This window comes from Lissotriton vulgaris, chromosome 1_1, assembly GCF_964263255.1.
Source record: "Lissotriton vulgaris chromosome 1_1, aLisVul1.2, whole genome shotgun sequence".
Taxonomy (NCBI): Eukaryota; Metazoa; Chordata; class Amphibia; order Caudata; family Salamandridae; genus Lissotriton; species Lissotriton vulgaris.
The window spans coordinates 994338362-994365071 of NC_141685.1; the positions used below are offsets into that span (position 1 = coordinate 994338362).

Genomic DNA, 26710 nt, shown 5'->3' on the forward strand with positions numbered 1-26710 from the left:
GCAGGGCTCTGCTCTGGGCACTATCAAGGGCTACCTTTCCTTTCTTTCAGCCTTTTTAAGGCTGCCTGATCAACCTTCTTTGTTCAAGTCCCCTATTGTTAATCGATTCTTGAAAGGCATCACACATACGTTCCCTCCTGTTCCCTTTGTGATGCCTCAGTGGGACTTGAACTTGGTTCTTACTTTTCTGATGTGCGCTCCCTTCGAGCCACTTCACAACTGTCCTCTCCGCCTTCTTACATTGAAGACTGCCTTCCTGGTAGCCATCACCTCTGCCAGGAGAGTGAGTGAGCTCCTAGGCTCTATCCTGTAAACCTCCTTTCCTTTCGGTCCATCCGGACAAGGTTTTGTTGCGGACAAGGCCCTCTTTCCTGCCCAAGGTGGTCACAGCCTTCCACATCGGGCAATCCATCACCTTGCCCACCTTCTTTCCGCCTCCGCATCCCTCAAGAGAGGAAGAGAGGCTCCACCGTCTGGACCCAAAACGTGCGCTCTCTTTCTATCTGGATCGCACACGCCAGTTCCGGGTGGATGACCAACTCTTTGTTGGTTACGTGGGCGCTAAGAAGGGAAAAGCGGTACACAAGCGGACCATCTCGCGGTGGATCATATTGTGTATCCAGGCGTGTTACTCCTTGGCTAAGAAGGAACCCCCTGTTGGGCTGAGGGCTCATTCCACTCGAGCCACGGCTACTACTACTGTCTTGGGCCGAGAAGTGCCCTTGCAGGACATTTGCCAGGCAGCTATGTGGGCCTCGCTGCACACGTTTGCAAGACATTATTGCCTGGACAGCCAAGTCCGGAGGGATGGCTTCTTTGGCCATTCCGTCCTCCAGGACTTTCTGGTGTGATTATTGGTTTGCAGCCCCACCACCGGGGTTGGTATTGCTGGGGTATCTATTCTAAGGTAAGGAATCTATCACTAACGTGTCTCTTTCAGATGCACAAGTTACTACTTGTGTATTAGTTAGTGATAGATTCCTTACCGACTCACCCATCCTCCCCATTCTGCGAACCGATATCTAGGGTTAAGGTCATCCCCCTTTCAGGGCCCTACTTTCAAGGCACCAGTGTTGGTTTTTGGCATAGCTCTGCGTTTCTGGCGCGGAAAAGCTGTGTCTAAGAACTGACGTCAGCACGCAGAGGCAGCGTCTAAGTACTCCGACGACATCATCACGGCGCCGACGACGGACGCGGAGCCGCAGACGACGCCTACCGACGTGCAAGGGTACTGCTACGCAAAAATTTCCGGATCCAGTCTGATGCCTGGGGATATTCTAAGGTAAGGAATCTATCACTAACTAATGTCTCTTACAGATATATCATTACACAAGTAGTAACTTGTGCATCAGACAAATTACATTAGTAGCCACCACATGCAAGATTTGACAGCAGTGATCACCTCCGTGCATCAGACAGGGTTGCCAACAGTAGCGTTAAAAAAAGTCTTGGTCAATTCGTAATGCCTCTACATGGGTAACAAATAACACATATAGCTGCAATGCCCCTGGCACCAAGGTTAAAATGTGATTAATAGGTTTCCCCAGTGCTGCACAACTTATCACTCAAATATCAACATTCAATATATTTTAGAAATTCATTATTTCTCTTTCAACCATTTGGTTATGAGCTCTCAAAATACACACATTTTTGTCTTGAATACATGCTTTTCAATGTTGGTATACATACATTAATTCAACCAAGCAAAAGCTTGTAATTTAGTAGGCTGGGGTGCACAGAGGAGACTTATTCATAGGTAGCTGGAGAGCTACCACTAGCTCACGAGTTACCTGTTGGAGAAGACTGCTCTAATTTCTTCTCCAGTCACCAAGTCCTTCTACCCTCCTCACAATATCACCCCCTCTTGTACCCTCTTTCTCCTCTTATTCAGCCCTACCTACTGTAGACCCAGCTTTATTCTCCCACACCCTTTATGCTGTTAAATTGTATTTGGCTAACCTCACTATACCTGCTGAATCACTGTCCAATAACATCGACAGCTCTCTCTAAACTTGGTATGAGAATCAGACTGCACTAGACGTGAACCACAGACCAGGCGAATCACTTCCCACCCTCTGCAGTTTAGATATTGATGAACTCCTAATGGACTATGACTCAGTTAACAAAAAACATAATGAACAATAATAAAGCAATGAGAAATTCCCTCAATACCACAAACATAGACGTAATGTCCTCTCTTGAACATTCTGCAAATGCCCACATACTGTCCCTCCTTAGCAGAAGAATTACATATCATCCATCCCAGGCTAAAGGGATAAAGCATAACACCCTGTGCAAAATAAAAACCTCTAACACTCTTAAACCTCCTCATTGGATCCATCTCTCAAATTTCTCCTCCACAATTGTATATTAGAAGTAAAACACAATACTGCTATTGTTGATCTAATCTTAATACACATACTGCAAACGACAAGCCATAGAGCTAATTGTCCCTAAGGGATATTCAGTCATTCACATTGACAGATACAGTAGAACAGATGGAAGCATAAATATTATGAAGAAACAAATACCATCATTTGAACACGTCATTAGAGTTAATTCCAACAGAGCAATTCCCAACCAGCGTGTTTCTGATCTGCCTCTCCCCGGGAAACAACTCGCTCTTCGCAGAATAGATTATAGAATTCATCACTGTTGGAAATGGGGGTTGCCCAAGTCTCAAAGGGGGTAGCATGGCATCAAGCGGGCAGGCCAAACTTCGAGGACATGTGAAGCATTCACGCAGTACCCTCAGTCAACACACCAGGCACACTACAAAAGAGGCAGGACACCAATTTGAGTTGGAAAATTTAAGCAGTTTAGTATCTCCAACCTGCAAGGCAAAAATGCATTAACGGTGTCATCATAACACGGCGCCAACTGGCACCAGAGCCAAGTACTTCAGAGGGGGATTATTTACAGGGGATAAAAAGGGTTGAGTCCAAAGTCCATGCTGTAAAGAAAAAGGATGGATAAATGAACATTAGACCTGGGGCCAATCTGGCGGGGCCAACTCAGGCTCTCATCCTCGGGGTAGCTGTAATTTCAAAAATCCCACATTAGCGCACATACATTTTATGTGTTATAACGCCAATCCCCACCCCTGTAAGGAAAAACAACATAGCATTACAGCACATACTGGACAGGAGCACCTGTCAGAAATCAGTGCAGCAGGCTCATTAACAAGGGCATAAACCAGGGCCTGGAATAACTCCTCAGGCCAGCATAGGGGCGCAACTGCACTAGAAGGGCACAAAAGCATACCAACACCCAACAAGTGTAAAATCACAATATACCTGGGCCTCAATAACCTTAGTGTAGGCATAACATTAGCATAACCACATCAGCAAGGTAATCAGCCTACAATTCAAACTAGGCACGGAAGCGCACCACACTTTGGCAGGTAACATGGAAATGCTGCGTTACCTTAGGGCAACCAGTATCCTAATTAGGATTAAACATGGCAATTAACCATTGCAGGACCCAGGGATAATCAAGCCGCTAACAACCAGGCTAAATTACCCAGCCCTTCCCTCTGCAGGGCCTAACACCTAGCTAGGGGTTAACTTGTCCCTGTACCAATCCCGGGGGGGCCTCAGTAATGTCCCGGCCCAGTCTAGAGGCTTAAAAAGGGGATCAATAGGGCCAATGAAGCTCAGTACAGTTTCCAGGGGCTAGCACAAGTCCTGGGGCGAGCACCGACCCTGTGCCCCGACTTCCACGCAGGATAATCAAAGCCCCACTCACCGGGATTCCTGCGAGTGCTGGCGGCTCCTCCTCGTAGCTCCAGATGTTCTGGGGCAGGGCCCTCCCGACTTCTGGAGGCCCTACAATGACGTAAGCCAGCTGCCCAGGCCCTTCTTCCTCACTGGGGCCAGGACTTCAGGGCGGCTGAAGGAGGGTTTCACTCAACTTCTTGGTCCCTCCCTAGGGACAGGGGATGAGCTGGCACCGTCCCTGTGCCCCGGCTGCTCCTCCTCGTGGTATGGGGGCGGGGTAGGCACCAACGCGGTGCCTGGGCAACCCTTGCCCGTCTCTCTCTCCACACGTGGGACTCTCCACACCACCCCCTGTCTCGCGCTCCTTGGGGGGGCTCTTTTCTTCAATGCCGGCCCCTCGTTTCTCCTGAGCGGGGCGGGGGACTCACCGGCAGTGTGGGCACCCGCTCCGGCTGGCCTCCTTCGACGGCCTCTCTCCCGGCTTGGTTTGGGAAGGCGGGGCTGGCACCGACAGCGTGCCCCGGCCCCGCCTATCCTCCCGGCCCCACACTCAGGTCACAGACCGGCGGGGTGGCCTCCCGCTCCGGTCGCTCGGTCCACGGGGCTCCACACCAGCGCTTCACCCGGGTCCCCCTCCTACCTCACGGAGACCCGGGGCTCCGATTCCGCCTCTTCTGGCCTTGCCGGCCGTCAACCAATCCCTGCGCGGCCTCACAGGTCACGGCCGCGCAGGCCAATCCGTGCGCGGCTGGGGCGGCCCGATGACGCGGCCTGGCGCCCCCGTCACATGACGTGAGTGCCGCGGCCCCAGGGCCTAGCGCGGCCCCTTTCTTACTTCGGCGGCCCTCTCCTGGTACCGGGGGCCGCTGCAACGACGCCGAACACGGCGGGGGTCTCTTTGGCGGCGCCGGGCTGCGGCGGTGACGGTGGCATCAATAAGGGGTAGGCTCCCTTCTAATTAATTATTTATATAGCGACAGAAGCGCGCCTCCTCAAACAGCGCTATTCACAGCACACTGCTCCTTGCCACAGTCTCCTCAGGAAACAGCTTTTTCCACCGCGCACTACTACTCAAACCACAGCGCTATTCACAGCGCACTGCTCCTTGCGCCCACACGGCAGTTCTGGGGCAGATTAGCGCTTCCAGATTATAGCGCTTCCTAGGGGGACACAGCAGGCCCTCAGAACAACGCGTTTTTCTTCCCACAGCGCTGGGTAGGCAGTCCAGGGCTTCTAAGGACACGCAGCTCCTCCTAGTCCAACGCTTAAGGCAATGCAGCAGCAGCACTTCCAAAGGGGGCCACAGCTTCCTGGGGGCACCAACCTCCCCAAACAGCGTCTGACAGGCGCACCTCACGGAGGGGGGTGAACAGTTCCACAGCCAGCCCCAGGGGCACACTCCTCACCTCCTGGGGGGTTCAAACCCACAGCATTCCTCCTCATGTGGGCACCTCTTTCCCTCAGCGCTGGAGTAACTCCCGGTTCCCACAGTGTCAGGGACCTGGGTAGGGGCCCTCCCTTGTCAGGGGCCCATGGGGACAGCAGCGGGGGGGGTTTATAGGGGTGCAGGGCCCAGCTCACAGGCCCATGTGGCGGTAGCACCTCACAGCAGGTCCCCTCTCTTCTTTGTCCCCGCGCTGACTGACTCTCTGGTGACACTTCTCCCTATTTATACCCTCCTCCCAGGCAGTGCCAGGACCTTCTAGAATGTTGGCACATTCAGCCTAAACTGGTTCTAGGGGAGGGGGTGAGCACCCTGGGTGCCAGGCTTTCCCTCCAAAAGCTAGGGGTTGCTGGGTATTAATGACTAGACCGCCAACCTAACGTAGTCAGGTGGCACTACCCAGGCCATGGCATCCATTTTAAAATACAATACATTTCAGTCGGGTGCAGTTTTAAAATGGGGAATATTTTCTGTACACCATTTAACAACATGTAATTTTACAGTTTCAACAAAGTGTCTCACACCACACATGGCCTATACAGGTTTAATCCCATGGGGGAGACATCCTAGGTAAGGGGGTCAAAAGCGAAAAATTTGGGGGGAAAAAGGCCAAGTCCAACACGACTCCCCCCCAGCCAAAAGCCAGGGTAGACCGATCAATGCCTTGATGGGCTTCCCTGCTTGGGGCGGAAAAAGGTGGACGCAGGCCTGCAACTACAGGAGCACCTGCAGTCTCTCCTCCACTCTGGAACCCAGTGGTTCTCCTTCGCAACCCTCCCTTCACCAACAGAACCACCCCACTGGTGTTCCCTAGTGGGATGTTTCTCCTTCCTAGAGTGGGAGGCTCTAGCCTCAGGCTTGGAATTCTCTTGAACCACTCTCCTCTCTCCAAATTTCCACTGGTCCACCCACCTGGGGTCTACACCCTCAGACTGACCAGCCCTTAGGGGCGAGGCTCCCCTCCCCTACTTCTCCTCCTTGGGTTCCTCCATCTCCTACGCCTGGGGACACCCTCACACAACTCTCTCCCCAACCTGGAATCGAAACTCACAGGCTGACCTGGTGACAGGGGCGAGTCCTCCCTCCCCCTGCACCCCCTCCCAGAGTTCCGCACCCTCCTACCCGGAGAAGTACCCCTGGGAGTCACTTCCGGGGGGACTCTGGTTACAGAGGTCCCTCCCACCAGGGCAGGCAACTCCTGTCCCTGGCCACCCAACCCAGGATCTGCGCCCTGTGGCTGAGCCGGTGACAGAGAAGAGACCTTCCTCCCTCTGCACCCCCTCCCAGAGTTCCGCACCCTCCCACTGGAAGTGGTACCCCTGGGAGTCAATTTGGTAGGGACCTGCTTTACAGGAACCCCACCTTCCAGGTCAGGCAACCCCTGAACCTGGAACCCCAGTCCAAGATCTAGACCCTGTGACTGGTCAGACCCCCGAACCCCTGGAGCTCTGATTAATGATGCTCCGGGTTCTCCTGACATAAGGGGATCCCTCCTTCTGGATGACACATCGGGGCAGCCTAGCCTCCCAAGCTGGGGTTCTCTTAAAGAACACTCCAGGCCTGGTGGCCGCAGCTGGGGTACCTTGGGACACCTCCCCGTCTCACTCCCTTCGGGATCATTCCCCTCAGCCTTCCCAGACGCTCTGGCACTTACCCAGAGGTCTGCCTCCCGTGCAAGTTCCCTGGGGTCTGAGAACCCGCACTGCAACAGATGGTGACGCAGTCTTGGGAAACAACTCTTCAGCATGTGCTCCCGGATAACGGCATGGCACAGCCCTTCCCAATCCTCCACTGCTCTCCTCACCACCCAATCCTCCAGTACAGTCCAACACTCCTCCTCAAACTCTCCCCAGGACTGATGGGACAGCTTTCCCCTGCCCCTCAACACTAACCCGTCCTCCTCCTCCGGGGAATCAGGCACAGTCTCCTGGGCTTCGGGAGTGGGACACCTTGCACTGGACCTACACTCGCTGCCACCACTGGATCCCACCCACCTCGGTGAATCCAGACTCCTGAAACCACTCTCAGGGGTCAAACTACCCACCTGAGCTGATCTCTCTCTGGCGAAGGCCCTCTCCGCCTCCGCCATCCTCTCCAGCGCTAGGACTCTTTCAGTCTCTAGGCGCTGCTCTTCTATCCTCAGCTGCGCTAAGCCCTCGGCATGCCTGAGCTTTGCCAGCGCCAGCTGATACTCCCTCTCTTCTCTCCTATCTACCCACTCTTCTGGGGACAGGGAAAGGGATGGGGCAGTGCCCCCGGGACTGGACCCAGTGCGAGACTCCCTATCTTCGGTGTCCTCCACAGCTACTGGCGTCTCCGCCCTCTCAAACTCTTCCTCCTCATCGGAATAACTACCTCCCAGGGTTCTGGATGGGGAACCCTCTCTCTGGTCTCTAACCCACTGACCCTTTAAAACCTCGGGGGGGGTAGTCGGACAAGTCCCCATCAATCTCTAAGGGCTCTCCCCTCTTGAGGGCCTCATAGAGAAACAGGTTCCTCCTAATGTTCCCTACTGGGGGTATCCCTCTCTCCAGGAGGAAGTCTATCACCTCCTGTTCGGTGTACTCCATCAATTCCACTTCCTGGTAGATCAACCCCATCGTGGCGAGGTAAATCCGGGACACACCCTCCCAGTGGAACAAGGGGACAATTCAGAACACTCTTCAGGAGGAAGCAATAAAAAACACAATAATCCCCACAACAAGGCTCGGATTACATCCAAAGCTCTATTTGCAGTGTAACCTGTGGCCGCTGTGGTACTGCGCAAACACAAGTCCTATCCCACCGCTTGCCACCAAATGTTGGAAATGGGGGTTGCCCAAGTCTCAAAGGGGGTAGCATGGCATCAAGCGGGCAGGCCAAACTTCGAGGACATGTGAAGCATTCACGCAGTACCCTCAGTCAACACACCAGGCACACTACAAAAGAGGCAGGACACCAATTTGAGTTGGAAAATTTAAGCAGTTTAGTATCTCCAACCTGCAAGGCAAAAATGCATTAACGGTGTCATCATAACACGGCGCCAACTGGCACCAGAGCCAAGTACTTCAGAGGGGGATTATTTACAGGGGATAAAAAGGGTTGAGTCCAAAGTCCATGCTGTAAAGAAAAAGGATGGTTAAATGAACATTAGACCTGGGGCCAATCTGGCGGGGCCAACTCAGGCTCTCATCCTCGGGGTAGCTGTAATTTCAAAAATCCCACATTAGCGCACATACATTTTATGTGTTATAACGCCAATCCCCACCCCTGTAAGGAAAAACAACATAGCATTACAGCACATACTAGACAGGAGCACCTGTCAGAAATCAGTGCAGCAGGCTCATTAACAAGGGCATAAACCAGGGCCTGGAATAACTCCTCAGGCCAGCATAGGGGCGCAACTGCACTAGAAGGGCACAAAAGCATACCAACACCCAACAAGTGTAAAATCACAATATACCTGGGCCTCAATAACCTTAGTGTAGGCATAACATTAGCATAACCACATCAGCAAGGTAATCAGCCTACAATTCAAACTAGGCACGGAAGCGCACCACACTTTGGCAGGTAACATGGAAATGCTGCGTTACCTTAGGGCAACCAGTATCCTAATTAGGATTAAACATGGCAATTAACCATTGCAGGACCCAGGGATAATCAAGCCACTAACAACCAGGCTAAATTACCCAGCCCTTCCCTCTGCAGGGCCTAACACCTAGCTAGGGGTTAACTTGTCCCTGTACCAATCCCGGGGGGGCCTCAGTAATGTCCCGGCCCAGTCTAGAGGCTTAAAAAGGGGATCAATAGGGCCAATGAAGCTCAGTACAGTTTCCAGGGGCTAGCACAAGTCCTGGGGCGAGCACCGACCCTGTGCCCCGACTTCCACGAAGGATAATCAAAGCCCCACTCACCGGGATTCCTGCGAGTGCTGGCGGCTCCTCCTCGTAGCTCCAGATGTTCTGGGGCAGGGCCGTCCCGACTTCTGGAGGCCCTACAATGACGTAAGCCAGCTGCCCAGGCCCTTCTTCCTCACTGGGGCCAGGACTTCAGGGCGGCTGAAGGAGGGTTTCACTCAACTTCTTGGTCCCTCCCTAGGGACAGGGGATGAGCTGGCACCGTCCCTGTGCCTCGTCGCTCCCTCTCCCCCTCCGGCTGCTCCTCCTCGTGGTATGGGGGCGGGGTAGGCACCAACGCGGTGCCTGGGCAACCCTTGCCCGTCTCTCTCTCCACACGTGGGACTCTCCACACCACCCCCTGTCTCGCGCTCCTTGGGGGGGGCTCTTTCTTCAATGCCGGCCCCTCGTTTCTCCTGAGCGGGGCGGGGGACTCACCGGCAGTGTGGGCACCCGCTCCAGCTGGCCTCCTTCGACGGCCTCTCTCCCGGCTTGGTTTGGGAAGGCGGGGCTGGCACCGACAGCGTGCCCCGGCCCCGCCTATCCTCCCGGCCCCACACTCAGGTCACAGACCGGCGGGGTGGCCTCCCGCTCCGGTCGCTCGGTCCACGGGGCTCCACACCAGCGCTTCACCCGGGTCCCCCTCCTACCTCACGGAGACCCGGGGCTCCGATTCCGCCTCTTCTGGCCTTGCCGGCCGTCAACCAATCCCTGCGCGGCCTCACAGGTCACGGCCGCGCAGGCCAATCCGTGCGCGGCGGGGGCGGGCCGATGACGCGGCCTGGCGCCCCCGTCACATGACGTGAGTGCCGCGGCCTCAGGGCCTAGCGCGGCCCCTTTCTTACTTTGGCGGCCCTCTCCTGGTACCGGGGGCCGCCGCAACGACGCCGAACACGGCGGGTTCTCTTTGGCGGCGCCGGGCTGCGGCGGTGACGGTGGCATCAATAAGGGGTAGGCTCCCTTCTAATTAATTATTTATATAGCGACAGAAGCGCGCCTCCTCAAACAGCGCTATTCACAGCACACTGCTCCTTGCCACAGTCTCCTCAGGAAACAGCGTTTTCCACCGCACACTACTACTCAAACCACAGCGCTATTCACAGCGCACTGCTCCTTGCGCCCACACGGCAGTTCTGGGGCAGATTAGCGCTTCCAGATTATAGCGCTTCCTAGGGGGACACAGCAGGCCCTCAGAACAACGCGTTTTTCTTCCCACAGCGCTGGGTAGGCAGTCCAGGGCTTCTAAGGACACTCAGCTCCTCCCAGTCCAACGCTTAAGGCAATGCAGCAGGAGCACTTCCAAAGGGGGCCACAGCTTCCTGGGGGCACCAACCTCCCCAAACAGCTTCTGACAGGCGCACCTCACGGAGGGGGGTGAACAGTTCCACAGCCAGCCCCAGGGGCACACTCCTCACCTCCTGGGGGGTTCAAGCCCACAGCATTCCTCCTCATGTGGGCACCTCTTTCCCTCAGCGCTGGAGTAACTCCCGGTTCCCACAGTGTCAGGGACCTGGGTAGGGGCCCTCCCTTGTCAGGGGCCCATGGGGACAGCAGCGGGGGGGTTTATAGGGGTGCAGGGCCCAGCTCACAGGCCCATGTGGCGGTAGCACCTCACAGCAGGTCCCCTCTCTTCTTTGTCCCCGCGCTGACTGACTCTCTGGTGACACTTCTCCCTATTTATACCCTCCTCCCAGGCAGTGCCAGGACCTTCTAGAATGTTGGCACATCTAGCCTAAACTGGTTCTAGGGGAGGGGGTGAGCACCCTGGGTGCCAGGCTTTCCCTCCAAAAGCTAGGGGTTGCTGGGTATTAATGACTAGACCGCCAACCTAACGTAGTCAGGTGGCACTACCCAGGCCATGGCATCCATTTTAAAATACAATACATTTCAGTCAGGTGCAGTTTTAAAATGGGGGATATTTTCTGTACACCATTTAACAACATGTAATTTTACAGTTTCAACAAAGTGTCTCACACCACACATGGCCTATACAGGTTTAATCCCATGGGGGAGACATCCTAGGTAAGGGGGTCAAAAGCGAAAAATTTTGGGGGAAAAAGGCCAAGTCCAACAATCACCGTTAGCGAAATTCACTCAAACAACCTCTTTTTCAAGAGACTTCAACTCTCACTTGAATGACCATCCTTAAGCTGCCGACTGGATTATCTCAAGCTTCATTGTACAGAACAATCATTGTCACATCTGCACATCCCCAGCCTATAATAAGGGAGATATCCTGATTACAGCAGATAAAGACCAAGTAAAATTAAACTCCACCTTACCTTTTGACTAGTGTGATCACTCTCTCATTTTTTCTCAATCAACCCAGGCTTTCCACTTTCCCAGAAACCAACCAAAGGAACCTAACATGTGTTTGAAAGATCTTAGGAACTTACACGAGGACCTACTAGCCTCAGTGGTCGGACAGTAATTCAAACATCTCTCTTGCCTTACTGACACAATCTACCTCCTCAATCGATAGGAGTCTTATGACAGCGATCATAGGTTTGCTAGCTCCAGAAATTATGAGAAGACAAAGAAATAAAGCATCAATATCTTGGTTCTCTAAAGAACTAAATAAAGAAAGAATATCACTCTCTCTCACAGAAAGAAGTCAGCGACAAAATGCATCATTTTTTCCCTGGCTAATCTGAGATTAAAAAAGAACTTACAAACTCCACATCGTCAAAGCTAAATCCAAGTTCATCAAAAGAGAGCTTGACTGTACCGGGAACTGCCATAGAAAGTTCTTTGGAATAGTAATGAATGCCACAATCCCTCCTAATCAGACAATTACTGATGCCTCCAAAGTTTGATCATATCTCAGCATTCTCCCAAGACAAAATCAAAAAGATAGAACACACCCTGGTCAAATCGCATAATACCCCATCCAACTCTGCCCAAACAAAAATTCGGAAAAGGAATGGTCCGCCTTCCAAGGAATTGACATCTGAGATCTGACAAGCAGCTGCAAAACTAAACCGTCTTCTGAACCATGGTAACCTATTCCCTCTTCTGTCCTGAAAGGTATAAAGTGTTTGATGAAGCCAATCGGAAGATCATGAACTCCTTCATAAACCAATGGATCATCATGGAACCTCTCAAAGTTGGATACTTTTCTCTGTTTTCGAAAAGGCAATGAGATGACCTTAAGGACTTAACTTCCATCCTTTAACTGAAAGTTCTAGAATCATGTGTGGAATCAAAATTCAGCAGTTCTTAAACTCATTGAACTCCCTGGCAAGCTTCAGTCGATGTTCATACGTAGATGCATAACAAAAACACCCCCTGTGAACATCATCAGTGACATGCCCCACATCCTAGATGAATTATGATACTGCTTTCCAGTCCTCCTGGATTTGTCTGCTGCCTTAAGACAGAAAAGCACCACTCCCTTCTAACATCTAAAATGATAGGATGGCCATCAGTGCTGTGGATCATAATGTGTTCTCGTCCTTCTGTACAAGGATTCTACGGACATCACTCTTTGCGTCATCAACATTCTCATTATGTCAGCGGACATTGCGTTTAATGTCTTCCGTTCCTGTGTTTTGCTTCAGTGGGCACTGCTCTTTGTGTCTGCTGACATCACTCTCATTTTTAGTCTGCTCCATGCATTGCTTCTGTCTGTTGACATTACTTTCTAAATGCAGCCATCGCCTTTTGTTTCGTGTCGGCTGGCATTTGTCTTGGATTTTTACTGCCATTGCATTTTGTGTCTACTGCATTGCTGTATGTGTCTGCCAGCATCACTTTTTGGGTGTGCCTGTGTTGCTCTTTGCCTGTGCTGATGTGCTAGCATCGCTTATTGATCCTGCCAGCAGTTTTTTGCATCTATTGGTAAAGGTCAATGTCTTCAGACAACTCTTTTTGTGTCTCCTGGCATCACTCTGTGCATTTACTGGCATCATTGTATATTTCTGCTGGCATCCTCTTGTTTACATCCTAAGGTTGCTCCGTGTGTGCGTGCCAGGAAAATTCTTTGACTGTTTCAGCTATATTTCATGTGTCAACCACCATAACTTTTTGTGTCACCCAGGATCTTTTTTTGAATCAGCCAGCAACAGTTTTTGGGTTGGCCAGCATTGCTTTTTGAATTGACGGGCATCACTTTTTAACGCTAGCAAGCATCACTTTTTGTGTTCGTCGGCATTACCCGTTACGTCGGCCAGAATTGCTTATTGTGTTGGTTGACACTGCCCAGTTCATTGTCCTGCATGGCTCATTTCCATGACTGGGATCACTCTTTTCAGTGGGCAGCGTTGTTATGCTATGAAATATTTCGAAAACTCGAATTATTGACAATATAGTGCCCTCTTTATGCTACAGAAATAGCATAATCCAATAACCTTCAGTACATTTGACTCTTCCAATCTGGAAAATACAAGGTTTTAAGGCATGTCAGAAGATGCAATAGTTAACAATAATTTTTATATAAAGGGGAGGAAAGTTCCATAGTAGCATGGCCTGCACAGAGAAGACTAGTGCTCTGCAGTAGGCCTCTTTGAATTTTAGGACTAAGGTATAACATGACATAGTTAAAGCAAGTCGTCCTCTTGGTCTGTAAGGCTAAAATTCTCTATTGAGAAAAGGGAAAAGATCAATTAGTTTACAATGCACACAGCAGAGCACTTTAAGTGAATCTCTTCTCTCCTCAATCACCCTGTGCAGCGAATGAGTCACTAGGGGGCATGATACCTGGGCAACAAATGGTCAAAGTACATGCTGCAAGTTTATGAACACTGGAGACTATGTAGCAGAGGTGAACGTACACTGAAATCTAAACTATTTGCATAGTCCACAATACAACTGCTGTCATTGCCTGGGCGCTACTCTGTGTGTGAGGAATTCTAAGTTATTTTCACTTTTGCAAATGCCTAAATGACTAAGGGCCATAATGTAGAGCAGCACTTCATCCACTATAATGACGATCTTAGTAGCTTTCATCCTAAAGTACTTGCGACTCAAACATTTATCAGTAGCCAAAAGACTTTCAGTAAGTTTGTTACTCTGTGACATGGATAATGTCTAAAGCTCCATCATGAGTTTAAGATCATCCATATAATTATGAAATTGAATGGCAAGCAAGCGAATCAGTTTGACGAGTGGAAGGAACTCCATACTGAAGATAGATGCGTGCGACAAGGCAGAACCCTGTAGAACCACAAGTCCAAACAAGCATTTGCAATGCAATAGGTCTCGCATTAGGAAAGGTTTGTATTCATGTGTTGGTTTTGAAAATAGAGAAATTAATAGCTTTGTCATTTACAATGCCAATAGTTATAACTTTCGCAAATGTGACACCTATAGCATTTGTAATGCAATATGTGTTGTATTTACGTGACTTAGATGTATTGATATTACAAATAACAATGGCTTTTAATTTTTTTTAATAATGAATACTTGAATAAAAGTTATTGTAATTTATAACTGCAATAGCTTAAACTTTTGTAAATAACTTTTGTGAAGATTATGTTCATTGTATTTTATTGTGACGAAAATCCAAGAACAGAAGTGAAATATTAACATCTTTTTGTGACATTTGTAATAAAGCTTGAAACATTGAGAGAACATATTTGAACCAGTTGTTGTTGAATGGTTGCACACATTGATGAGGTGGTGGAGCTGAGTGATGTTGTGGTGGCAACAAGTGATGCGGTGGCTCGTCATAAATGGAGCGCACACCGCTAGCCCCTCCTCCGGATCGCCCCTCGGGACTCTGGTACTTGCAGTTCTTCAGTGGATCACCCAGGTGGGTGCAAGTCGGTACTTGTAGGACTGATGAATCTCTAGACCCGATACATGTCCCGGGTTTTAGGATATCGCCCGAGACATGTCTCGGGTTTCGGGATGACTTCCCTCATCAGTAGAGAAAGATTGTTTAGGGGTGGAAGAGAAGGCCGCCACACAACAGTCAAAGGCTTCGATGCCAGAACCGGCACGCAGGTGCGTCTTCCAAGAGCCCGTCGGCCCAAAGCTCAAGGGAGCCGTATTGTGTTTCATCATAAATGGAGCGCAGACCGCTAGCCCCTCCTCCGGATCGCCCCTCAGGACTCTGGTACTTGCAGTTCTTCAGTGGATCACCCAGGTGGGTGCAAGTCGGTACTTGTAGGACTGATGAATCTCTAGACCCGATACATGTCCCGGGTTTTAGGATATCGCCCGAGACATGTCTCAGGTTTTGGGATGACTTCCCTCATCAGTAGAGAAAGATTGTTTAGGGGTGGAAGAGAAGGCCGCCACACAACAGTCAAAGGCTTCGATGCCAGAACCGGCACGCAGGTGCGTCTTCCAAGAGCCCGTCGGCCCAAAGCTCAAGGGAGCCGTATTGTGTTTCGTCATAAATGGAGCGCACACCGCTAGCCCCTCCTCCGGATCGCCCCTCGGGACTCTGGTACTTGCAGTTCTTCAGTGGATCACCCAGGTGGGTGCAAGTCGGTACTTGTAGGACTGATGAATCTCTAGACCCGATACATGTCCCGGGTTTTAGGATATCGCCCGAGACATGTCTCGGGTTTCGGGATGACTTCCCTCATCAGTAGAGAAAGATTGTTTAGGGGTGGAAGAGAAGGCCGCCACACAACAGTCAAAGGCTTCGATGCCAGAACCGGCACGCAGGTGCGTCTTCCAAGAGCCCGTCGGCCCAAAGCTCAAGGGAGCCGTATTAGTGATGCGGTGGCGTTCAGTGATGCTGTGGTAGCGCATAGTGATGTTGTGGTGTCCCTGAGTGATGCTGTGGTGGTCCTGAGTGATGCGATAGATAGAGTGAGTGCGATGGATAGATAGAGTGAGTGCGATGGATAGATAGAGTGCGGTAGATAGAGTGAGTGCGGTAGATAGAGTGAGTGCGGTAGATAGAGTGAGTGCGGTAGATAGAGTGAGTGCGGTAGATAGAGTGAGTGCGGTAGATAGAGTGAGTGCGGTAGATAGAGTGAGTGCGGTAGATAGAGTGAGTGCGATAGATAGAGTGAGTGCGATAGATAGAGTGAGTGCGATAGATAGAGGTAGTGCGAGAGATAGATAGAGGTAGTGCGAGAGATAGATAGAGGGAGGGCGAGAGATAGATAGAGGGAGGGCGAGAGATAGATAGAGGGAGGGCGAGAGATAGATAGAGGGAGGGCGATAGATAGAGGGAGATAGATAGATAGAGTGAGGGCGACAAATAGATAGGTAGAGGGAGGGCGATAGATAGATACATAGGTAGAGTGAGGGCGATCGAAAGAGTGATGGCGATAGAGTGAGTGCGATGGACAGATAGAGTGAGGGCAATAGATAGACAGAGTGAGGGCGATAGAGAGAATGAGACGAAGGGATAAAGAAGAAAATGCAATGACACGGTGAACGAAGGAGAGAGGGGAGCATGTAAACGGGTCTAAAGGGACGTTAGTAAGAGAGACCGAGAACAACAGAAGTGAGTGGAAGGCAGAATGTTGAGAGGGGGAGAGAAACTAGAGAAATTTGAGGTGTTAGTGGGAGAAGAAGGGAGGGGACAGCAAGGCAGAAAGAAGGAAAGAGGAATAAAAATGGAGCACGAGGAGGCTGGAGAGAAATTGTAAAAGGGAATGAAAAGACATAAAAATAACAAGCTGCAAGTTTCCAAACATGAGAGAGAACACAAAGCAACCAGTCACATTTAGTTTAACAGTGGTAGTTGCGCTGGACAATTTTTTAACTGCGTGCACTTGAAGGTTTGCGCTTATAAATTGGCTTGACCTAAAAAGAGGAGGAGGATGTAAAAACGCAGAGAGCGAGGAAGAAGTGGAGGTAAATTAGGAATAGGAGGAGAAAGGGAAGCAAAGAGACATGATGAAGATATGTAGAAAGATGGAGCAATACAAGTGATAGTTGAGAAAGCAGGGCAGTGAGATGAAGGGGAGAAGAGAGATTAGTGCAGAGATTATTGTTAAACTGTGACATGGAGGCAATAGCAGTTAATAAAAAGAGAGCGCATTACAGGCCACAAACAGCTTTAAATTACTCTGCGTATTGCTAGGCGCGAGCAGGCAGGAGTAGTGTGTAGGGAACGAGAAGGGGAGGCGGGGGTGTGAGGGAGAGGGCAGATGAAGGAGTGGGGGAGAGAGGAAGGGAAATGTATTGGTACGGAGGAGGGGGAGAATGGGGAGGGGAAGAGAAGTTCGAGAAGAGAGGAAGTGGGGAGAGAGGGTCAGAAAATGAAGGTGCACAAAAGGCTGCAACTGTGTAACCCCACCCCCCTCGCCGTCCTCCCCACCAGCACTGAATCAAAGGCATTAGGGTAAATGACAGAGGCGACGGGCCAGTGCTAAACTGCCAGGCTGTGCGCTCCCTGGGGCAGCTGAATAAAGCAATTAGCAGCTCCCCTGGAAGCCACGCGGCTGATCATTGTCACATGCATGCCTCAATATCGTTATCAGGTCAGAATGTCGGCAATGATGCTGATGTACATTGTGTGAGTACAGCCTATAAGGCGTTAAGGTTTCATTTCATTTTAACCTCATGCCATACTTGAAAGACGCAACTGTACTTTTGCTTAGGAAGTTTCAGTGAGATTTCCAAAAAACCTTATTTCATCAACCGGAATATACGAGGATCTCGGCCAGGCTGTTTTTGTAACTATATCACTGAGCCACTAGGTGTCAGTAGCGCTACAGTTTTCTTTACCAAACAGCGTGTAAATCTCTCCCGCGACTGCCAAAACACAAAGTGAAGAACCCAAAGTAGAAAATAAAACAAACTGGGCCATCTTCGCTTAAAAAGAATGGGCGAGGTATCACAAAGTACAATGTTAACTTGCAGGAGATTGATAGTTTGGGAAGAGCGCCATAAAAATTAAGCATACTAGAAACGATTCCGAAGTATGCCTATTCATATTGCTCTTTCAAGAAACAAAAAGCATGCAAAGTTTTTTTGAGTTTTTCAGTTTTATATTGCGCAAACTCCTCCCGAAGATATGGAGGGATTTACATAAGCGCCAGTTGCGTTAGACAAGTATACATTCATGTTTTGGTAGGCACAGGGAGTGATTTGCCCAGAATGATATGATGTTGAGACGACGCCGAGACGCGAACCTGTTTCTCCAGTTCCAAAGTCGGCAGATCTGACCGTTACGCCACATTAGAGTGCATGTCTGCATCTATTCCGAGTGGAACTGTGGCTTAATGCCAGACGGGGCACCCACAAGCAGTGGCGCATTGTGTGCCTTAAGTATGATTTGGGTCATGTATGGAGTGGAGCTGGGGAAGGGGTAATTTAGGGAGGCTCAGAAATGGACTTGAGGTTGCAAAGATATCCCTGACTATCTTGTCAGCAGTGGTATGCGGTTAGAAACCTTTCAATTCCTTATACGCAGTGATCGGTGCAGCGTCCCCAGAGAAGAGGAATGAGTTATTCGGGAAACCAACTCGGTTCAAATGAGATGCAAGTCCCCTGCTGGTGCAACAGCTGAGGATACTTAGATAACATGTCAGAGCCCGTGCTTAGCAGCTCTGGAGAAAGAAGGATCGTCTGTGCAGTTAGCTGTGAAGGAGGCCAAAGGGGAGGCAGGGAAGAGATCTTTAGGTAAGCAACGTTAACTCTCTTTTAGGCAGTCAGAGGTGGTATGGTAGGACTGGAGTGCTCTGGTGTCCATTGTCGCGCCCCAGTGCCGAATCGGTGGATACGATTATGAACAGATCTTCATGCAGACATGGAAAGATCAGTCTCGCTCCTCAGTGCGTAGATATTGGCCAAAAATGCATTCCGAGGCGAGGGAGAGCTCTTTGAAATGTGAAGCTCTCGGCGAGGGGGGAGGAGAAGTGAGCGGATCCCTTTGAAGCACGCACAGCCTCGCGGCCGTGAAAGAAGTGTGAACAAGCAACAAATGGCTTTCATGTGATGATGCGAGGCAGGCGGATAGAAGCGCATTCACGAGACCACATGCACTTCTGGAAATCCGCATTTTTCAGAGCTTAGTTTAGCTCTTAGTTTAGCCCCAATAGTCTTGTCCTATTCATTCCTTGCGGAATGGAATAGGACGAGACCTAAAAAGGCAGTGCCCTAGAACCCCAGATCGTGGACCCATTACAGTAGGAATGCAACGCTAGGGAAAGCTGTGGATAGATCCAGCTAAAATCAGCACTCCAAAACCATTGCTATCCGTTTCTGTTCTTAAGTTCTATAACATTGTTGGAACAATAGATTCTATTGGTCTTCTTTTTGCACCTGCCAGTATCCCACTTTGCATTTGTTGGCATCGTCATTTATGTCTATGTGCATGCCCTCTGCAGGATTGGCCACCCGAAAAAGCCTCTCCGTAAAAAACATTTTCTTTGACCCTCCTATAGCCCACCCGAGCCAGCCAAAAATTCCAGCCAAGAAGTTAATAATGTAAATGTTCTGTTTATTGGCGGGCTATGTTTTATTTACCAGTCTCTACTGATATGTGGCTGATACTCTCTCCCATGTTTCATATACCCCTGTACCCTCCTCGGCTAACAACCTCTCCGCCCTCCCCGTCTGATATACTCTTCCACTCATCTCTTCTGACACTCCTATCTCTTTCGCTTTTGAATATCTACAGCCACCCTAGTCTTCCCTCTACCTCCTTGCTTTCCCTTTCAGATATGTATTTCAGTCATTGGCTGCTGATCCTCTGCCATCTACCCTTCAGTTTTGGTACCCCACTTATCCCTTCTCTGATACACCCCTACTCCTCTTCTGGTGCCAACCCCTCCCTGATATCCTGTATTTTGTCCAGTAGATGTTGAAGAGGGCCTTGACGAATGCGAAGATTGGAATCCAGAACCCCCAGCGACGTCTGACTGAAGAAGAGATGGAGGCCTTTCTGTACAGTATGTCCCAGCCAGGGGGGCTCACTGGACCCCTGAACTACTATCGAAACGTGATGAGGTACCGGAAGCTTAGATCGCCACATACAGGGAAACCTGATCATGTCATGTATGAGTCACCTATACCCTCACAAATGGATAACACAGGAAGGGAATAGCGTGTTGTCTGTTAAAGCATCAACTCATTGATAATTTAGCAAGGGCCACATTTGCACAAGCACCCAATAATGAGTTCCAAGAAAATGTTTCACTACCATTGTCAATGAACTAATGCATCCTTCCCTGGAATCTACGTTTGACCTTGTAGTCTCATGTTCAACTCTTCAGAGGGTCCACTTAATCACCTTTGCCTCACGGGCAGTGAGACGTTAAGAAACAATAATGCAGATCAGTGTTCTTTATTTGCCTTTGCCTAAAAACAGCCAGCTGAGCGATCGGAAACACATGAGCACATGTCCAGCACTAAAAAAACAGTCCAATGTTTTGTAGTGAAAGTTAACCAAAGCACATTTCTTGCTTTCTCACCCTGTGCTGCACACATTGGGCGATGTTTGTCCTGCCACATATCTGTTCAATTTCATTTTTTGATTTAGACCTCTTCAGAGATCTACAGTTAAGAAGAATACTTTACAGACCAAATACATGATTTCACTGATCTGTTCATTTAATGTCCCCCTGTAAGAGTTCATGTAGTCATTGAACTCAAAATAAAACATTAGTGTGCAGATTAAGACACATAAAAATCTGTCCAGGTTTGATGCATGTTCAAGCGTGTAAGGTCTTTATATACAAATATGCACACACCCCACCCAAACTTTTGAGTACTTGCCATTGACCTTATTGAAGGGTGTAATTACTATTCTAACTGAACATGCGCTTTTATAGTAGGGTAGGTTATTAAGCGCTCCAAAGAAAGTGTAACTGCACTTTTACTTTTTGATACACTCACTCGAAAGTACCTAAATACTCTACTTGGACTGGTCCTCACAAGATGGTATTTGTCTGGTTCTATCAAGGTTAACCCATGCTATCCAGGGATCTGAACAGATGTCCGAATTTGAGAAGGTATAAACAGTTTAACAGATTGAAGATGATATGATGCAAGAAGCTGTCCAGGCTTTACGTAGTAGTGTGGCTCACTGGTTAGAGGCGGCAGACCCGAGAGCAGAGGACGGCCCGGGACCAGGGTTCGATTCCCGGCGCAGCAGGTTTCTGGACCAGGGTCAGCGGACTCGATAATTCTCTCGCCTCGGTGCCCACTCTGATCAGCGATCACACTCGGCAACTCTGGGCATTAGCTTGCCTCATCTTCACTAACGGCCCCACCAGACCGCCGGGGATGCCTGGTCTCACCCTGGAGATACCCATTAAGGGACCATCTCTCAGGGAAGCCAGGAAGGGTTTCGCAGCGGTCGAAGCGCCTTGGGACCCTACGGGTAAGTAGTGCGCTATATAAATGCCTATACATACATATACATACATACATACATACATACGTGCTATGATAAAGGAACGCGGTCAAGTTGGAGAAACTAGGCACAGAAACCTGCGCAGCCTTTACAAACTAGGATGCAGAAACCAGTTCAAGCTTTAGAACCTGTAACACTGAAACCTGTCCAAGCCTAGGACAAAGTCAGCAAATAAATTTAGACCTGAGATAATAGTACATAGGGGCTTTTCCTGACTTCAGATTCTAGTATACAGTAATTGTCCAGATTTGACATGCAGGATACATTTTGTTCAGGTGTTGTTCCTCCCATATTCCATATCCCATGCATAGTGTCTGATGCTTGGTGGGCACAGAGTAAAATAGCGTGAGAATGTTGCATCCACATCCCATTGGGGAATGACTAGACTTGACTTCTGGTTTACTGTAATCTGATCACTGATGGTATTTACTTTGCAGTTCCTTCCCAGTGAAGTTCCAGGATGTGCTGGTGCCCACAATGGTGATTTGGGGTGAACGAGACCAGTTCCTCGAGGCAGGCATGATCCAATGCATGAGGCAGTACGTGCAGCAACGCTTCAGGGTGGAGATGATTCCAGAAGCCGGACACTGGGTTCAGCAGGACCAGCCTGAAGTTGTCAACCGCCTGATGAACTCTTTTCTGATTGAGAAGTGAAGCTGCCTTTTGCTGCAAGTGTTTCCTTTGTGTGCAGTATGCCTGCGCCTGGAGTAAGCAAGACAGCAGACTCTTTTCGGAGTCAGACGGAGATCCCAATGTTATATCAGGCTCAAGAAATTTGAATTACAGTGGTATTAGAGTAAGACCACATTGGACCTTCTGGACTTCCCAATGTTTTTTTTCTTGTCATGGGAAATTGCACAGGATATTTGGTGGATGTGGCCCTTTTTTCCAATAGATACTAACTTTTAGTTTAATTTGCTTAATTTTTGGAAATTCATGTAATGCTTGTCATACAAAATTCCTGAAATTAGACCATCACACCATGTGTATAGTTAGATGCCATTTGTGGTAAAAGTCTAGGGCAGGCGCTCAGAAATAGATCGAACAGCCATAGTGTAAGCAACTGTGTCTCGTGCCTCTTGTTGTTTTCAGACTATTTTTCTTTACAGTAGAATGCAAAGAGGACACAGTTCATGCTAAACTACAGTGCAAAAAGAGGGATTTGCATTTTGCATAATTTCATGTAATTTCACATAATTACGTAAAAGCAAATTACACTATTTCCTCGCACCCCTAGTACATAAGCCTTTAGAATTCTATTTCAGGACAGGAGGCTCCGATTATGCTTAGTCTCATTTCTTTACTGACACATAGCAGCCAATCACATTACAGTAAAGAAAAAACAGAAAATACGTCACTCATGAACCATAGAGTACACCCATAGTATATAAACAGTCTCAGAGGTAACCACTTCCTCTTTCTTTGCTGCTCCGCAGCCAGTTAAGTGCAAAATTGTTATTCTATACCTGTTTCAATTGTATTATTGGTTTAAATTCATACCGCTTTGTGCGCGCTGTGTATTATTGCTTTGGCGCTTATTTCGCGCTCTTGCTGCCGTCTTGGTCGTTTTTCCATTTCACTCGGCCGGCGCGTCGGTGGGAGCGTGTGTCACCTCCCGGGGTCGGGCACTTGCTGCCGTTTGTCCCGTATTTTAGTGGAGGGAGTTGGGGACTGTCCTGCCTCGCGCGCGTTCAGCGCGAGCAGGCTCCTTGGCTGTCGGGCGAGCCGCGTGTCTGCGCATGCGCGACCTTTGTCCCTAAGGGCTTTTCCTCGCGCAGCTGTGTTTTCTGTCAACACAGCGCCGGCTCTTGAACGCGTCTGTTGACGTATACGCCCACTGCCTGTCAGCTTGTCCCGTTTCGACGCCGCAGCTTGGAAAAAGGTCCCGGTTGTGAATTTGCATAGGCTTTGCCTAGAGTGGTGATTTTTTGGTCGGCAAGCCTCCCTCCACGCTTTAAATCTTGTGTTCTACGCAGTTTTTCCTGCTTATCTTGCTGACTGTGAGGTTTTTCACTCCCTCAGACTGTGTCACTGACATACCAGATTCCTTGTCACCTGGTGGGCTGATTTACTACACTCCCAGTGTATCATGAGTGGCTCCTATCATTTCGAGGAGGAAGGTGACTTTGAGGAGGAGGGGTCTGACTTTTTTGAGCAAGACCTGGTTGAGGCACTGGACAAAGGGGTACAACTCTCTATGAATAGGGCAATGGCTCGTGCCATTACACCCCTGAAGCGCCATTTGACGCAATATGCGCAACAGCAAGGTTGGCTTCCCTCCAAGAAGTCCTCATCTCCTGGTAATCCCCATTCTTCGGACTTCAGGAAGTTGGCTCGGTCCTTGTCCTCTAAATCCAAGGCTGTCCCTGTACTGGTAGAGAGCGACGACCATGATGCTTCCTCCTCCTCGTCGGAGGTTTTGCCTCCTCCTCCCAAAAAACGTAAATGCAAAGAACATTTTGTGGATGCCTCCTCTCGGCCTCCTGTTTTAACTTTTGAGCCCGAAGATATTGTGCACCCGAATTCTTCCGCCTGGCTTCCTTCCCCGGCTGTGGCTGAGTATGTTCAGCAGTATATCAGGCACCCTTTTGATAAAGATGTACGAGCGCGTCTTCGCTCAGAGTGTCCGCGACCAGATTTGGCGGAAAACCTGGCGGACACGCCGGAGGTCGACCCTACCATTCTTACGTACATGACCAAATTTTCCAAAGACCCCAAAAAAGGTCTAGACCGTTCCTGGCGGGCTTGTCAGGATAAAGTTTTGGACCTCTTAGGTCCTATCACAAAAATGTTGGATCTAGGCTTCCGGGCCAAAGAAGCGTCTACCACTGTCGATCCTGACGAGCTCATTCAGTGGGCACAGCGAGCCGTCTGTTTTTTAGGGAACGCCAACTGTGCCCTCTCAAGTGAACGCCGGCGTTCTATTCTTCTGAAACTGGACCCGAAATTGTCTGAACTTTCTTCCTCGGAGGCAGGCGCTGCTGCTCAGGGTCTTCTTTTTGGTCAATCCTTTTTGAAAGAGCTCACCCATTTTGTCAGCACTTTTAGTAGTATTGACAAGGCACAGGCCACCTTAAAACGGGCCATAGGTCCGGTTTTTAACAAGGCCGGACGAAACTGGGGACGTTCGTCCGGCCGTGGTCAATACCAATCCACTCAACGTGGGAACCAGTCCCATAAGGGAGGCCAGCAGGATTCCGGTTATGCCCAGCGGTCTAACTTCTACCCTTCCAGGAAAGGACGTGGGCAGTTCAAGAAAGGAGGTTCAGGTGGCTACTCCGGCGGACGTCAAGATTCCGCCGCTTCAGGTGAGACTTCTTCCTGCATGCAGTGTTGTTCTGGGGGGCAGGATCCGCCATTTTCTAGCCAATTGGCGCGCAATCTCAGGCGATGCTTGGGTGCTGGAAACGGTTCAGGGATTCAAAATCGAATTCTATCATCCCATTCACCAATCTCGTCCTCCCTTCCCTCTTCACTTCTCAAAGGAAAGTCAGGAGTTCATCACAGAGGAACTCAAGTCTCTGGTATTGAAGGAGGCCATTGTGCCGACAGTCCGCCATCCGCAGGGATTTGCCAGCTCGAATTTTCTGGTGGACAAGAAGGGAGGAGGTTCTCGGTTGGTCCTCAATCTGAAGGACTTCAATGCGGGGGTAGTTTACAGACACTTCAAGATGGAGGGTATCCATCTGTTGAGAGACCTCTTGAGGGAACGGGATTGGATGGTTCGTTTGGACCTCAAAGATGCTTACCTTTCGGTCCCGATCTTCCATCCACATCGCCGTTTTCTGCAGTTTCAGTGGCAGGGGACTTGGTATCAATACCAAGTCCTTCCCTTCGGCCTTTCGTCGGCACCTTGGTGCTTCACGAAACTGTTACGTCCTGTAGTGGAATCGCTCCGCAGTCGTGGGGTTCGTTTGATCATTTATTTGGACGACATCCTCCTTCTGGCGGATTGTCCGGTCCGACTAATGACTCATCTGGACTGGACCATAGACCTTCTCCAGTCCCTCGGATTTCTGGTGAATGTTCCCAAATCTGTTCTTCATCCTTCTCAGGTCATCGATTTCTTGGGGTTCAGAGTCAACTCCATCACTTGTCAGCTGCTGCTGCCCCAGCAGAAGATTCGCTATATCAAGAAGGAATTGAATTCCATTATCTCGAGTCCGACTGTGTCATTGAGGTTGTTAGCGCGAGTAGTCGGGCTTTTGGCGTCTTCCCTGCAGGCAATATTTCCAGCACCGCTACATTATCGGGCCCTTCAGCGTCTGAAGATCCAGCATCTTCAGCGTGGCCTCCGGTATTCCGATTTGATTCCTCTCTCGGAGGAGGCCAGGCTGGAGATGCAATGGTGGTTGGATCACATGGAGGCCTGGAACGGCAGAGCCCTCTTCGGCTCCTCTCCGGAGATTGTGATCGAATCGGATGCCAGTCGTTGGGGCTGGGGAGCCCGTTGCGGTCCGGTCTCGACGGGGGGTCGGTGGTCTCCGCGGGAACTTTCACTCCACATCAACTGTTTGGAGTTGCTAGCGGGGTCATTTGCGATCAAATGCCTGTCGCCTCTTCAATCCCACTGCTGCATCCTTCTCCGGATGGACAATGTCTCCGCAGTGCGTTACATCAACAAGCTGGGGGGAACTCGGTCGCGATTGTTGGCAGAGATTGCCAAGGAGTTCTGGCATTATTGCCTCCAACACAAGATCACTGTTATTGCAGAGTACCTTCCCGGGTCTCGCAATCTAGTGGCGGACTGGAACTCCAGACATCTGAGGGACTTCAGCGACTGGAGACTCCACCCCAGGGTGTTTCGCCAACTGCTTCGCAACTGGGGTCCGTGTCTGATCGACCTCTTTGCGTCCCGGCTCAACGCCCAACTTCCCCAGTTCTTCAGCTGGCGACCGGATCCGGAGGCTCTAGCCACCGATGCTTTCCTCCAGACGTGGCCGACATCCCTCTGTTATGCGTTTCCCCCATTTATGATGCTCCCGAGGGTTCTGGCCTACGTGTCGCGCTTTCAGGCGGAATTGATTCTGATTGCCCCTCTCTGGAGGGCTCAGCCATGGTTCCCTGTTCTTCTGGAGATGGCATGCGACCTGCCCTTTCTTCTTCCTCAGAGGGCGAATCTCCTTCTAGATCCATTGCAGAATCCGCATCCCCTGGTTCAGTCCGGCTCCCTCCTTCTCCTGGCGTGGCGAATTTCGGGGAACGTTGGACGGTGCCAGGCCTTTCTGAGGACGCTGTCAGATTCCTCAGCAATGCCTGGGCCCCTAACACTCACAAGCGCTACAGAAGTTCCTGGAAGCGTTGGAGTGATTGGTGTGCTCAACGGCAAGTTGATCCCACATCGGCTGATATCTCTCTGATATGCAATTTTTTGCCATCTCTGTCCTCCTCTTCGGGT

At 50.0% G+C, this 26710-nt stretch overlaps 1 protein-coding gene across 1 annotated transcript in view; it reads left to right on the top strand.

Moving 5' to 3' along the window:
* Window positions 1-22368, top strand: part of LOC147748368 (epoxide hydrolase 3-like) — a 123107-nt gene extending 100739 nt beyond the window's left edge. Inside the window, exons 7-8 of the mRNA XM_086960863.1 lie at window positions 19756-19904; window positions 21750-22368. Coding sequence (XP_086816989.1) covers window positions 19756-19904; window positions 21750-21966 — 366 coding nt within the window. The 3' untranslated portion in view covers window positions 21967-22368. The remainder of the gene's footprint in view (window positions 1-19755; window positions 19905-21749) is intronic.
* Window positions 22369-26710: the final 4342 nt, after the last annotated feature.